The sequence below is a fragment of the Sinocyclocheilus anshuiensis genome, unplaced genomic scaffold (genome assembly GCF_001515605.1).
Source record: "Sinocyclocheilus anshuiensis isolate Anshui unplaced genomic scaffold, SAMN03320099.WGS_v1.1 scaffold107, whole genome shotgun sequence".
NCBI classification, from domain to species: Eukaryota; Metazoa; Chordata; class Actinopteri; order Cypriniformes; family Cyprinidae; genus Sinocyclocheilus; species Sinocyclocheilus anshuiensis.
Genome location: NW_015549584.1, coordinates 1,835,238 through 1,852,112, shown reverse-complemented (window position 1 = coordinate 1,852,112; position 16,875 = coordinate 1,835,238). Strand labels below are relative to the sequence as shown.

Genomic DNA, 16,875 nt, shown 5'->3' with positions numbered 1-16,875 from the left:
CAACTGCTTTACGGTGGAAGCGGGGCCCATCTGACAGTTTTCTGAACTGGTTACAAACTTGATTCATTACCCGAAATCATCAAGCAAAGTCCTTAAATGCTTTCCCCTTTAGCCCTAACATCTGCTACCAGACTGGGAAGCATTCAACAAGTAATGGCCATGATTGCTTTAGTTGTTATCTGCTGGAGAGAGGGGAGGGGTGCACCAGGAGGCAGAATCAGACTCTAATGGCTGAGAGTGATCGTGAATTTCTAAATATTCAGTACATTCATTCATTAATATGCGTTCAATTATTAGTATAGGTTTTCATGAATGAATTCTAATTAGGACAATTTTTTTTATATTAACATTTAACTTTCATTAAGGCAATTTTCTAATTTGATTTTTGATTTTTTTTTCTATCACACAAATGCACTTACATTTCTTAAAAGTTATACATATTATTTCAAGAATATACATATACATACGTATATTTGTGTTATATAATTTGTTGTCTATATATATACACACACACACACACGACACATTTATAATGGAAAATAGATCATTATAAATATGTAAATATAGATAATTGATATATATTTAAACAACTCGTAAAAATACTTTTTTTCATTTTCTAATTAGATTTTTTTTAATTATATTATCACACAAATGCACTTATATTCCTGAAAAAATTATGTATACATATAAATTATATTTCAAGTATACAGTATATCCCAAAAATGTTAAACAGTATTTGATATTATAGATAGAAAGATAAATAGACAGAAAGATAAATAGATGATAAGGCAAATAACAAATAAAACCAAAATGATAGAAATTAGTGTTGAAGAATCCATAACTAACCTTATCACAATATATAATTATGACATGATCAGCATATATTCAAGCAGCCACAGAGACTGCACAACATTGTATGGAGCAGCCAGATGCAAACCTACACAAAGACACAACACAGGACTAGAACGCACTTTATACGTGCAAATTACAAAATCATAGAGGTACCCACTCTCCACTTTGCTTTTCTTTTTCTACTGGCCCCGGAACAAAGCTTAGAGAGAGGCATAAACATCAGGAACATTAAATGCAGGCATCTTGGCCAGTTCCAACCACAACTTCTCCTCTAAACAAGAACAAACAGCCACAGTAACATAACAGGTCCTTCAGGCTAAAGACATTTGCACACTGAAGCAACAACTTATCCCCTTTGAAACGTGCAAATGAGAGAGACTGTGTAAGCCAGGACGCCTATTTTTCCCTGGCACATGTTGGGGGTGATTTAAGCTGTTGCAGTGCGAAGTGTGTTTTGTACAAGGATGCTTTAATGATGGGGAGTTCTGCAACTGCCCTTCAAATTACTCTCACACGGATATTTAGAGTCTTTTCTACCTCTCTCCTCCATGAATTTTTGCTCTTAAAAGAATAGTTCACACAAAAATCAAAATTCTGTCATCATTTAGGGCATGTTCACACTTGTGGTTCGGTTCTCTTCGTTCTTTTGGTACGGACCAAAAAAGAAAATTATACATTTAGTCCTGGTTCAATTAGCATTCATACTGTCATTTTTAGGACCGATCCTTAAAATACAAAACAAAAACAAGGGGCTTTTATGATGTATATTTTGCAACATAACTTGCTGAACATCCCAAACAATCCTGTGCATGGGGCTAAATGCACTCATTGTATGTGCGTACATTTGATGGTACTTATACCAGCTGAGAACTTGTGAAGAGCTTATGAAATGTGTCAAAACATGCTAGCGTTTTCACTTATTCAAATGAACCGCACTAACAGAGCAATCGCACCAGGGTTTGTTTTAAGCGAACCAAACATTCCAAGTGTGAACACATTACTCTCATATCATTCAAAACCTGTATAACTAACTTTCTTCCACAGTTAACTTTCTTTTTTTCTTTTTTTTTGGAGATAAAATAAAAATGGAATTGTGATTTTTCTGACATGAATTGCAATTTAAAATGTGAATAAAATTTTTTACAAGTATGCTGTGCTTGTTTGTAGATATGCACAACTGGTGATATAACAAAATGACAATAAAATAAAATTCAAGGGTCAAGGTCAAACATACAGTATATATTATGAAAATAATTACATGTATTTAAATGTCTATACTTATATTAATATAATTTATATTATAAATAAATATATTTAATATATAAACATGACATATTTATCTGAAATACATACATGCATGTGTGTGTATTTATATATACATAATATATATACACGTGTAATTTTATATACATAATAAATATGCACAGTACATACATATATTATGTAAACAAAAACTTTTATTTTGGATGCAATTGTTAGTGTTTGAAGGAATGTTAGTGTTGAAGAATCCGTAACCAACCTTCTCACAGCATATAATTATGGCATGATTAGCATACGTTCAAGCAGCCACAGAGATTGCATAAAATTGTATGGAGCAACCAAACGAAAACCTACACAAAGACACAACAGAGGACTAGAATGCACTTTATACGTGCAAATTACAAAATGACAGAGGTACCCGCTCTCCACTTTGCTTTACTTTTTCTACTGGCCCCGGAACAAAGCATAGGGAGAGGTAGAAACATCAGGAACATTAAATGCAGGCATCTTGGCCAGACCCAACCACAACTTCTCCTCTAAACAAGAACAAACAGCCACAGTAACATAACAGGTCCTTCAGGCTAAAGACATTTGCACATTGAAGCAACAACTTATCCCCTTTGAACCGAGCGAATGAGAGAGACGGTGCAAGCCAGGACGTCTATTTTTCCCTGGCACACGTTGGCGGTGATTTAAGCTGTTGCACTGCAAAGTGTGTTTTGTACAAGGATGCTTTAATGATGGGGAGTTCTGCAATTGTCCTTCAAATTACTCTCACACGGACTTTTAGGGTCTGTTCTACCTTTCTCTTGCCTGAATTTCTGCTCTTAAAGGAATAGTTCACACAAAAATCTAAATTCTCTCATTTACGCTCATGTCATTCAAAACCTGTACAACAAACGTTCTTCCACAGAATTCTAAAAATGAAATTTTGATTTGCATGCTCTGGTTTTTCTGTGCAATTACAATTAAAGAGACTAAAACATGCTGGGGAAAAAAAGCAAAGGCATAGTAAAGGTGGTCAAATATGCTGTGTTTTAGACATGATGTGTGAGAAACAGACTGAAATTCATGTCATTAATCACTGACAACTGTGGCTAACAACTCTCTGGAGGTAAGGCTGCACAATTTGGAGAAAAAAATGGAATTGTGATTCTTCTGACATGAATTGCATTTTAAAATGTGATAAAAATCGTATACGTATGCTGTGCTTGTTTGTAGATATGCACAACTTTTGACCATATAACAAAATGACAATAAAATAATAAGATTATCTATTATTTTTGTTTGATATTTTATTTAGTAGTAATAATAATTATTCATTAATCATAATCATAATAATAATTATTGTTGTTCTTGTTATTATTAAATAAAAATAATAATACTAAATAATACATCACATAATTAAATAATAGAAAAATAATAATAATAATAATTATTATTATTATTACAATATATTTCTTATAGGTTTGGGAAGATGGTTGATTTTACGTTGCGTTTATCAGTAAATAAAAACTTACATTTCAGTCTGTTTCTCAAAAAAAAACATCATCTGGTTTCAGAAGACCAGAATATAGTCACATGGATCACATTTATGATACTTTAATGGTGCTTTCACGTCCTTTTTGAAGCCTGAATGCTTCAATCCCCATTCATTTTAATTGCATAGATGAGAGAGAGCAACACAGTGTTTAGAAAGTTTCCTTATGTGTTCCGTGAAAGAAAAAAGGTTTGGGATGACAAAAATGTTTGTAAATGATAACAGAATTTTCATTATTTTCACTAACTATCCCTTCAGTATTCTAGGCTCTGCTAACTATTGCACTACAGTAAACCCAGCATTATGACAAGAGCAATCAGAAGAACAAGAAAAATTGCTTACAGGGAGGACCATAACTACTGTGGCTTAACTAATGCAAAACAAACAAAATACAAACCATGCAAAACCTTAACCTCTGACCTCCCTCTCTAAATCAAAGAGTCGTGAGTCATAGCAGGGTATTTTAAGGTAAGTGTCCTCTAGGTCCGATTTAGTGTGAATTGCACAACATTGGAAGTAGCATGGGAAAATTCACATCTAACGCAGATCGTGCATTGCAGCTGTTTGCAATATTATCATAACATATGGTCTTCATAACATTACAATCCCCTTTATTCTGTCATGTCCATTTGAGCTGTTAAATCGTAGCTTATTGGTTTTGGATCACATAAAAGGTTCTGCAAGTGAATGTACACTTAAACACATCTGGGTTTTGGTACATTCTAGGGTGGAGGGAACAATCCTCTACCCATCTCTACAAAACATCCCAGGATACATAAATTAGACAGCACGTATGCTCCTACAAAAACAAGCAGTAATGGATTCTATAGACCAAGATATACAATCATTTCTCTCAAGGTTTGGAAAGCAGCAGTTTAATCTCACAAGTTAAAGTATAAAATTACAATCAGTATAATCTTTAGAATCATTAATGTAATTATTTAAATACATTTCAGATATTATTATTAGGATTATTTAAACAACTTTAGAACTAAAACTACATTCAGAAGAAAATATGAGTGGTGATAACCATCGAAAAGTCACCATCACAATGCTAGATGTTTGCTATGCGGTCGCAAAGGTGTTCCGGATAGTTTGTAGGTACACTCTAAAAAATGCTGGGTTGTTTCAACCCAACTTTGGGTCAAATATGGACTAACCCAACCGTTGGGTTAAATTTTTACATTACATTTTTAACCCAAAAGTTGGGTTAATCCATATTTGACAAAAAGTTGGGTTGAAACAACCCAGCATTTTTTAGAGTGTAGTTGCTTATAGGCCACCCAAAAGTTGGTTGAATCCATATTTGACCCAAAGTTGGGTTGAAACAACCCAGCATTTTTTAGAGTGTAGTTGCTTATAGGCCAAAAAAATAAAAAAGCAGTGTGACACCCATGTATATGGGATATTATTTTGCCTCTTTTTAACATCCACCAGGTTAAATGTTATATACGATACTATGCATACTATCCGTCCTAACTAGTATTCAAAATTAAAACTAGTGTGTATCAAATCTTAAAATGTTGAAATAAGTATTCCAAAAGTACCTGGATTGTTTACTATTTCAAATGGAAATTTGAGGTGCTGATCCGTGCACACTCTAATGGCTAATATTGCCCACAACCCACTGCGTGTTGGACAAGTATTCAATTAGAACTGCAACCACACATAAAAGTGTTAAAAACTAAAAATATGGTGGACATACTGTAATGTAACAATTAGAGAGGGGGTTTAGGTGATCAATAATTGATATCCACCCTGATGAAAATATATTTATTTAATGTGGTCCACGTTATGTTTTATCTACAACATCATAGTGAACTTTTTATACCGATATGTTTGGTCATTAACTTTGCATCGTTAACTTTGTATCAAATGAATTATTATGCAAACACTCTCCAAATGAAGAGAGTTCTCAGTATGAAAGACCCGCATGCAAACCAATGTGCTACTTCATTTCTTTCCAATACGGTAGAAAAAATAATAAATCCTGCACACTATACGTACTTGCAAATGTATCAAAAATAGCAGTCACACTTTATTTTAAGGTCCAATTCTCGCTATTAATAAACCATTAACTATGACTTTTGCCTCAGTAAACTCCTAATTTACTGCTTATTAATAGTTAGTAAGGTAGTTGTTAAGTTTAGGTATTGGGTAGGATTGGGGTGTAGAATGTGGTTATGCAGAATATGTGCTTTATAAGTACTAATAAACAGCCAATATGTTATTAATAGGCATGCTATAATAAGCAACTAGATAATAGTGAGAATTGGTCCCTATATTAAAGTGTTACCAAAATAGCTCTATGCCTGAAATATGCCTGATGAAGGTCATAGGACCAAACCGTTGGGAGTGAATAAATCAATTTTTTATACATTTGCAAGTATGTATAGTGTGCAGGATTGTTTCTTTTTTGTTTTGATGTTGGACCTATTTTTTGGTCGTTTTTCCCACGCACCTATCGATCACCTACAGGTGTGCGAGCGTAATTGTTTTTGATATCTCCAATATGGTAGGAAATTAAATTAGACAAAACATAAAGGATGTTAAATGTGAAACATGACTGACAGGGCAGTTTAAACAGTGACAGAATGCGTGCAAGTAGTATGTCCCAAAGCCTGTATACTTTTTCTTTTACACACTCAAAAGTATGTATCTTTTCTTCAATAAAAGAGTACATACTTTCAGGGCAAAGTATAAGTAGGTGAACTGGGACGCAGCATTATAGTAACAAGCCACCTGACTTACTAGTCAATAGACTTCATAGTACAAACAAAGCTGTACCCAAGTTTAATACTCATGGTATGAGCATATATAACAGTGTTGCTTGTTTTAGCGAGCACCACTAATTACAATTATAATCCACGATTGAAACTAAATATCCATTCCTCCATTCCATCTAATTTATTTTTATACCTCACCCACTTTACATCACTGTCAAAAGAAAGTGCATACAGAGGATAAAGTAAGCCGTACCTGTGAATATCTCCTGCCCGAGTGCTGGGGAACGGCCTTCTTTCCCGTTCAGACAGTGCTGGGAGGTGGCAGGACAGTGGGGATGCTGGGAAGGGGTGGGGCCATGAAGATGCTGGATTGACAGACATTCGCTCAGAGCTTCTGATTCTAAATGGGGGCAGGCCCTTAGCTGTCAATCAAAAATATAAGCAATTAAAAGACTAAGCAATAAAAATAGAATGTTGAAAGGAGGAATGCACATTAAAAACATGTAGAACGTCTGTTCCAGAGTGTGATGGTGTGAAAGAAGAAATGAAGAGAGTCGCACTTGTGTGAAATGGACTGGGCCCAAACAAAAGTCTTAAATAATAATAATACTAAAAAAACACATCAGTCTGTGGTGACATCCCACACCAGCCAGCAAAGGAAATGACAAGCTTAGAGAAGCACGATTTTTCACCGCAAACAGGAACCTTTGATTGGAAACATGAGGGGATGAGGGGAAAGACATACCCCAACATACACATCGCCCCGAGTACAGGTTGGGACGCCACTCTACCAGCTACAGAGAGGTGGAGGGGTATCTTTTGCTGGTGAGATTAGATTGCAAGGCTGATTTTTCCCTTCGCAAGGTCTGGCAGTAATCGTGCGTTATATGCGACATTTGTTTAGAGTTTGGGGAGTTATATGTGTTTAGGACTTTTAGACTGACTCTGAAAGCTCGGATTGTAGCATGGAATTATGTTTAACTGGAAAATTATCTTCGGTCACATGAATTTTTGATGAGTAGACTGAATCTGGAGACGATTCCTCACAATAAACAACAGCCGAAATGAGCCATGACATACAACTTGAACGTGTTATATTATTTTAATTCCACTGCAATTAAGATTTTCAAAATAAAAGCTCACAAACTTGTGAATTAGATATAAAACAAACATGTTTTAATTACACGCAAACTGGCAAAAGAGCACAAACCGCACGTTTTTCATTTGAGATCTTGGTTGAAATCGTCCCAGCCATTCGCAGCGTGCTATAACACGCGTCGCTCGCGATAGATGGAGTGGGAGTGTTTGTTTGACATCAGCTCACAACATCTGGCCACTGGGGTATAGCGCTGCACAGCTTATTAACAATGGTACACGCTCACATGTGTTTCCGCTTACAACGGCAAGCAAGAAGAACGCATCAGTCAGCTGTCGTTTAGACCAGTGCAACAACGAGGCCATTCTGCTTATAATTACCCACTTTAATGAGGAATGCACTCTTCACCATGTAGATGCTGAAATGTGGTCAGAGTTGATCTATTGTTGGGGAAATGATTTTCAAAGACAAACCTAAGTAGAACCAACTGCATCAAGCCGTGAAAAAGACACAATTGACCATGAAAAATATCTGCTAGAAATGTTTCTCAAGGCTGATGGCAAGAGCCAAAAAGCTAATTGTACTCTGATGTGCTGAAGGGATGATTTGAACAGAGACAATTCTAAAAGAGAGAGAGAGATATTACGTTTTTACCCTTACCTTCCTACGCACCTGCTGCTCTTTGGCGGAGTGGATCTTCACATGCTTGCGGAGGGAACTGGGGTCTGTGTAGCGTTTAGTGCAGCCTGGGATCTGACACGCATATGGTTTCTGATGTGGAAATGCACAATGAGTCTGAGAATCATAATTATACGCAGTTCAGCTACAAAGAGGACACAGAAACACACTGCTATGGACACAAAGACCACAAAATCATTACATTATGACAGCGTTTATAATTGAGTAGCTATAATTATAGTTTGGAACAGTGCACGACATTTATGAACAGACATGGAAAGTAAAAATACATGACAATTTAGACAAGCAACTATTTTAAACTCCCAAAACAAATGTTGTGTTTTTATTAATGAAAGTCTATATACAGTCATTAATTATGCATTCAATTTATAAATATAAAAGACATAAAAAAAATGTGTGTGATAAAATTTAATTCACTGTCTACATTTCAAACCTGGAACTGAAAATTTAATTTAAATCTGATAGATAATAAATAGTAATAAAAAAAATTAAAGGGGTCATATGATGCGATTTAAATTTTTCCTGCTAATGAGAGTTAGTTGGCATGTAGTTGCAAAGTTGCTTATAGTCGATTGATTAAGGGGACCATCAAAATAAAATGTAACCATATAAAACATTGCATTTTTTTCAGTTGGAGTATAAAGCTCACATCAATTAATTAACATTAGCTCCACAGGAAACACTCAACATCTAACCACTCACAAGCTGTAGTAAGATACTGTGCAGATCTTAAATAAACAATGTCAAGATATGATACAGTCCATTATTCTGTAAATGAAGTAGATTTAATATGGTGTTCATTGTGTGTTATAAATAATCATACTCTTAAACTTATAACCACAAATACGTAAGTATTATGATGTATTATAACTGTTGTTATGATTATTCATGAGTTGATATAACATATTATACGTTTTTTTATAATGCATAATGCATTCATTATAATGCCTTAAGAATACCCTTATAATGAATTATAAATACGGGCTTCATAGAAAGTGTTACCGATATGTTTTTTCTTCATTTAAATTTGTGTTAAATCAGACAAAAATTGACTTTTGAAACCCACTGCATAGGCCTACTTTTTTTCAGCCTTAATATTTACACTTTCAAACTGTGTAATTGGACAAACACAAGTGCATTAACACTGTTTGTTTTGAGAGTTTATAAATAGTCAAAGTTTAAGAGGAAAGACAGTATCCTACCTTTCAGCTGAGAGGACATAGGAAGAAGAAAAGAAGAATACAGATTGTTCGGTAAATGTCAGACAAGCATACAGGCACTGTACAAACACTCATTTACTGGTTTGCAGGTAAACCGTTAACTGTTTGGTCAGCGTTAAAGTGTTTAAACATGTACATTTTAAGATATATATCAATGTGCCCATGATTCTCAGTGGTAAACTTTACTGAAACACTCTCACTCGGTCCAAAACATGCAGTGGTGATTTTCTCCCATGCATTTTACACTGGTCTTTTTTCTAAAACAGAGGCAGTCATTAAAGTGAAAGTGGATAGGCTTCCTTTATTAGCTCCCTTTTCCTACCTTCTCTCGTTCTCTAAATAACACTGTTTTTACAAGCCGCTCGCGGGGCAGCTCGTCTCTGCGCATTTATTTGTTTTCACTGTGCAATGCCATATAATCCCCCTGCTGTCTAAACGCACTGAAAACAGAAAACGAGAAAGCTTAGGAATGGAAAAAATAAAAAAGGCTGTCAAGAATAAATATCATTACAGTCGGAGTGACTTTTTCACTGTATATGAGGCGTGTGGGAAGGCTGTGACAGGGCGCACAGGCGAGTTAATGTGCAGCGCTGGGCATCTGGAGTCGGGGGGCTAATTGGCCGTGGCAGTGTGGCGGTAGCGCAGCGCGGGAGCTGTACTGCGATGTGATACAGCACAGGGTTCTGCCAGTTAGTGAGGAATTACTAACTCAAGCTTTCCCTGGCTTTTATTTTTCCTCACATTGTTGGAGATTGGATGCAAGACATGCCTGCCTCTCTCTCTGTTTCTTTTTCTATCTCTCTCTGCCATGTGCCATTGCTATCACAAACGGAGCATTGTGTTAAACGATGTATGATAAAACGTGTTTCACCTCGTCAACCCATAGAGACATAACCTTATGGTTGTTTTGTGCATGCAAAATTAACATTTGGGTCAAAGAATGGTAGCAAATAGCACATTTATGGGTTTGTCTGTAAGGTCCATTTGGTTGGGGACTTTTTGTTGCTTTAGATTTTTGCTCTGAACTTGAAGGCCCTTGGATCACCCATGGTTCACTCTTTAGTTTTGTTAAAGACAAGATACTAAAATTAAAATACAGCCTAGTTAATCTTTTAAAAGTAGTTAGCAACACTGAAAGCTACTAACAAAAGCAGCAAACTACATTGCACCTACAGTACGTAATTATATTATATAAAACTCCTAAATTATATGTAAAAATGTTGAAGAACAGTAGTATTTAACAAAATGTTCCGCTAAAAAAAAATCTAAAATGCTATGCACAGACTCAGATTGTTTTATGAATTTTTTGTTAACATTACTTGTCTAAATGACCTGATTCACTAGAATGAATCAGCGTTCCCAGTGCTATATATCACAGAGAATCATTTAGGATGAAACAAACCATTTGAAAAAAAAAAAAAAAAACTTTCCAACTCTAAATATGAAAGTGACTGATTCTGATTCACTAGAATTAATCTGTGTTTTGAATGTTATATATGACACACACACAAAAAAAAACATTTAGGATGAACCGATTCACTACAATGATGGAATGGGTTTCCAATTCTATATAAGAAAGAACCATTATGATTAACCAGATCACTAGAATAAACATTTAACTGCTTTTTAACAACTTTCAGTGCTACATAGAGAGAGAATGATTTAGGTAGAACCAATTCACTAGAATGAACCAGAGTTTCCAAAGCTATACAGTAATATATAAGAAAAAAACATTTATGATGAACCAGATCACTAGAATACCTATAACTTTCATCAACATACAAAAGTGAGAACCTTTTAGGATGAACTGATTTGTAATAATGTGCCAACTTTTCAGTGCTACATAGAGAGGATGATTTAGGTAGAACCAATTCAATAGAATGAATCAGACTGCCAATACTACATAGGAGGAAGGAGGACCGTTTAAGACGAAACGATTCACTAAAACAGTCTTTCCAATGAAAACTACTGCCACACTTAAATATATTAAGCATTTAGTAAAACTAGGCTATTAGTTTGTGTTTCCCCAACACTGCTGATTTCTATATTTAGGATGGTGTCAGTAAAGAGCAGTGTTTGTATTGTTGTGTTTTGAGGCATTTCTTTTTGAGTTGCAGCTATGACAGGTTAGGGTCGGTTGTATTCATTTACTCACAGTGTCCAGATGTGTGCGCTGGTGCTTTGCCCTGTCGCTGGAGTTGCTGAATGCTTTCTGACAGCCCGGATGCTGGCACAGGTACGGCTTCTCTCCTGTGTGACTCCGCAGGTGAATCTTCAGATTCTCCAGCCGTGAGAAAGCTTTGTTACACCCTTCAAACTGAGAGAGAGAAATATGACATCAGTAAACATCAACACGTGTGTTTTATAGAAATGACAGCTTTTTTGAAGGATGACGGTTTACTAGGCCTTGCCTTTAATATGTGCATGAATGTGAACAAAGCTTTTAGGTAAACATTTGAATCAGAAAAAGCCATTCAGATTTGTTTTTCATGTCATTTTTCATGTCAGCACTGGTCTGGCCAATCAGAATCTGTAGACAGTCATTACAGGATGATCCTCTGCAATCTATCTCTAAGGCATCTGTGTAATGAGGCTTTGGATGTACTGATAGTACATGCTGTCTTGTAATTTAAGGGCCTCATACATCCTATACAATCTCTTAGCTCCACACCCAAGATGTCAACAGTTCTCCAATCAGGAGCCTCGGATGGGACAGGGTGGCAGATTATGGAGGTGTCAGAGAGAGTGAAACCTGACATGGCAGCTTTGCTCTCTATTGTCCACTGGCCTCTAACTGAGGCCCCCGCTTCTATCGCAGCTCCAGTTTCACTGAAGGAAAGAGCCTTCCATTCTTCTAATGGGCCCTCAGAACATCATTCGGGTTCTGGCCTCCTTCAATCACTCGCAAAAGGCTTGCTATTGAGGCCAGGCCATTTAATACGGGGCGAAACCTTAGACTGCCACACTCGGGATATATTGAGTGACCTGGATTATACAGTGTGTGTGTATTTGTGTGTGCAGAATTCTTATAAGGTACATTAAAAGCATGTGGAAATGAGAAAAAAAATAAGTCAGTTTCACACACGTTTCACACACACAGACAAAACTGGATTTGCAAAAAAAGAAAAAAAAAATACTAGTGCTTGTAGTCAACATTGGTTTTGCACAAATGAAATGTCACATCAGAGACACTTTGCCGCAAGTCCAGACTCAGACTATTAACCTTAAAAAAAAAAAATCCATAATAAAAAATAATTATGATGTGTAAAACTATGATAATATAAATAAAGAGTAAACAATTAAATTATTTAGTGTGAAAATTATTTCTCTAAATTTTTCGAGGATTACAATATTTTTTACAGTTTTACTTCTCAAGGAGCTTTAATTTTGTCAATATATGCAAAAGTGTGGAAATATGCCTCAATCGTTTCTATTTAGGATAAACATAAAATGCTAGCAATGAAAATGACATTATTTTAAAATGAAATGTATTCCTATGATGGTAATGTAAATTTTCAGCAGTCATTATTTAAGTCTTCAGTGTCACATAATGCTTCAAAAACCATTCTAATATGCTAATTTGGTGCTCAGAATTTCTTATGATATTAAAAAAAGTTGTGCTGTCTAATATTTTTGTGGAAACTGTGATACATTTTTTCAGGATTCTTTGATGAATAGAAAGAAATCTTTTGCAGCATTATAAATTGAAAAAATTGCATCCGCTTTTGATCAATTTAATGTGTCCAAACTCAAAAGTGCCAAAAGTTTTATAGTATAAACATCCATAAATCAAACTTCTTATTTAAGTACATAAAAGTTTATATATTACATAAAACAGAATTTATCTACAAAACGAAGTTTTATTGGAGTTCTTATGTCAAGTAGTTAAAGTTGAATTAATTGCAGAGATAAGATGTGGGGTTTGTGAAAGGAATATCAATCCATACTGCAATCGGCCACGCACTTTTACACATTAATTTCACACAATGGAGCGACACAGTGGTTGAGACACTGCATGGGGCTTTTGGACGTGCAAACCTCACAATGTAAACTTGTGCCTGTATTATTCCACAGCGTGAAAACTGTCTGAACATACCCACAACACAGAGCGTAATAAAGTCCCTGAAATCCAGGCAAGTTTGAGATATATGCCCTGTACTGACTCCTAAAATACATCTCGAAAACCTGAGTTTTCAAAACAAACACTGCGATTATGTATGTCCTAAAATGTGTGTATTTATGTATAGGGGAAATCATCATTCTTTCACTGCTTTCTTTAACGTAATACAAATTTCAGGCTAAATTGAATTTATGGGTCCACAGAGAGAATCCTGCTAATCGTGTAAAGCCCGCCATTAGCGTGAGGATCGGCTGCCAATGGAGCGAGGTGCAGAGCATTTTGGGATACTTTTCAAACACTGCTATGCATTCTAGGATGCCATGCAAACACAGCAATCTGCCAGAGTTTAATCCACATGACTGGGAGGAATTTCTTTCTCTCACTACTCATGTCTCTCATTGTCTCTCCACTTATCTCTGGCTTTTTTTCTACTTTTATAGAACACAACATTCTCTTTTGTATAATAGCGCAAAAATGCATCTGTATTTGCCAAGCACTGAACATTATTTTCCAAATAATTCTAATGCAATCGGTTTTACAACTGACGTCAACATCTATCAAAACATCCCCAAATGTTAACCGAGGAATGTGAAGTTTCTGAGATACACACAGACGTTTATCATAAAAATCAGAGAGAAACGTGAGACTCCAAACACGCTAAATATACGTCGCATTTTAAACCAACCGCTATAAACCAACTATGACAGCTCCTAAGTCTCCACAACCCTTTGATTTTATCTGTAAAAACAGTTTAGCACGCTAATCACATTAATTGCCATAAACGTGTTTAGCTTTCCCCTCTGAAGGCCTGTGTGAGGGTAAACAGAGTGATAACCGTCGAAAGTGCAGCATTATAAATTGAAAAAATTGCATCCGCTTTTGATCAATTTAATGTGTCCAAACTCAAAAGTGCCAAAAGTTTTATAGTATAAACATCCATAAATCAAACTTCTTATTTAAGTACATAAAAGTTTATATATTACATAAAACAGAATTTATCTACAAAACGAAGTTTTATTGGAGTTCTTATGTCAAGTAGTTAAAGTTGAATTAATTGCAGAGATAAGATGTGGGGTTTGTGAAAGGAATATCAATCCATACTGCAATCGGCCACGCACTTTTACACATTAATTTCACACAATGGAGCGACACAGTGGTTGAGACACTGCATGGGGCTTTTGGACGTGCAAACCTCACAATGTAAACTTGTGCCTGTATTATTCCACAGCGTGAAAACTGTCTGAACATACCCACAACACAGAGCGTAATAAAGTCCCTGAAATCCAGGCAAGTTTGAGATATATGCCCTGTACTGACTCCTAAAATACATCTCGAAAACCTGAGTTTTCAAAACAAACACTGCGATTATGTATGTCCTAAAATGTGTGTATTTATGTATAGGGGAAATCATCATTCTTTCACTGCTTTCTTTAACGTAATACAAATTTCAGGCTAAATTGAATTTATGGGTCCACAGAGAGAATCCTGCTAATCGTGTAAAGCCCGCCATTAGCGTGAGGATCGGCTGCCAATGGAGCGAGGTGCAGAGCATTTTGGGATACTTTTCAAACACTGCTATGCATTCTAGGATGCCATGCAAACACAGCAATCTGCCAGAGTTTAATCCACATGACTGGGAGGAATTTCTTTCTCTCACTACTCATGTCTCTCATTGTCTCTCCACTTATCTCTGGCTTTTTTTCTACTTTTATAGAACACAACATTCTCTTTTGTATAATAGCGCAAAAATGCATCTGTATTTGCCAAGCACTGAACATTATTTTCCAAATAATTCTAATGCAATCGGTTTTACAACTGACGTCAACATCTATCAAAACATCCCCAAATGTTAACCGAGGAATGTGAAGTTTCTGAGATACACACAGACGTTTATCATAAAAATCAGAGAGAAACGTGAGACTCCAAACACGCTAAATATACGTCGCATTTTAAACCAACCGCTATAAACCAACTATGACAGCTCCTAAGTCTCCACAACCCTTTGATTTTATCTGTAAAAACAGTTTAGCACGCTAATCACATTAATTGCCATAAACGTGTTTAGCTTTCCCCTCTGAAGGCCTGTGTGAGGGTAAACAGAGTGATAACCGTCGAAAGTGGATGGTGGTAAGTCATTTGACGCCATCTTTCCGAAGTGGGCCTCAGGATCTGTTGTATACACACAGAGTGACAGTTTGGGCTGACATTTTTGTCAGGGGCGCACAGCCAATCACGGATGATTGCGGGCCACGCGAACCCTAACCTGATGACTATATGGGAAATGAAGCATGATTGCGGCCGAAAACGTCCAACGAGGCATCAGGCAGCTAAAAGCCCATAGTGTACACAAGCACTCGGAAGAAAAAACAGTTCATTAATACCCTTAAATACCTGTAGAATACAAGCCAGCCTTTATGGCACATGTAAAAAATAAGGCCACGTCGTGTCGCTTATTGACGTCGCACTGCACTCTGATGGAATGAAATGAACTGAGAGGAAGAGAAAATGTGCTTATTATGGAAATTGCATTCAGGCCACATTCTTTCCCATGGAGTCAAAGGTCCACCGCTGTTCCCGTTAACATTCAGAGGTGCTCTGAAACATAAAACATATTTCCCCATTATACTGTAACTACCAATCTCACCTTCCCTCAGGCTTGCGTTTATTCTGACATTAAAACCTTTAGCAACTAACAAGCATTAAATACATTACTACTCGTAATTAGTTGGCTGAAAGGCAAATTTTAATGAGCACCATGACTTTTCTTACACCCAGACACATTTTCTGTAATTCGTTGTGACATCCAAATTGCCTCAGCGCTCTCTGATATGCAATGTCTGCGGGTTATGGTGATGTTCTGTGATCAGCACTTGTACGAAATCGATTCAGGTTCCTGTTGGAGAACGAGAGGTGTTACGAGGTTTACCGCTGAGCGCCTGGAGTAACTGTGACCTATAAAAAAGAAACCGCCAACACGTCTTTCGGCACGGAGAACGGCGGAGCTCAGACGGAGTGGCTAAAAACTACAGGCGAAAGCGAACATGTGCCTTTAATCTGCCTGTTTCCAAATCCCCCCTGGCAACCACAGCAAAGAGTAGAAAAACGTAAATGGATGAAATTATATCCATATGATTCAATGAGACAGCTAAGGGGATACAGGTTTCTCATGCACTTCATCAGGGTACAAAATTAAACACAGCTTAGCTAAAACATTCGCATTACATAGTTTACACATATCATTTCCACATCCAAACGCAACTCGTTTTAGCAGCCAGCTTCATCTGTTGCTAATAGGAGGCCTAATATGAATCAAAGATCTGGTTAATTTTTCTCTCTCGCTCTTTTTTTTTTTTTTTTTTTAA

At 36.3% G+C, this 16,875-nt stretch overlaps 1 protein-coding gene across 3 annotated transcripts in view; it reads right to left on the bottom strand.

Moving 5' to 3' along the window:
• glis1b (GLIS family zinc finger 1b) overlaps positions 1–16,875 on the bottom strand; it is a 78,137-nt gene that overhangs the window by 15,661 nt on the left and 45,601 nt on the right. For 2 of the 3 annotated variants that reach the window (XM_016446226.1, XM_016446229.1), the window contains exons 5-7: positions 11,549–11,710; positions 8,135–8,245; positions 6,632–6,800 (exon numbers count right to left, since the gene is read on the bottom strand). In XM_016446226.1, coding sequence (XP_016301712.1) covers positions 6,632–6,800; positions 8,135–8,245; positions 11,549–11,710 — 442 coding nt within the window. The remainder of the gene's footprint in view (positions 1–6,631; positions 6,801–8,134; positions 8,246–11,548; positions 11,711–16,875) is intronic. The other variant, XM_016446228.1, reaches the window with a different exon arrangement.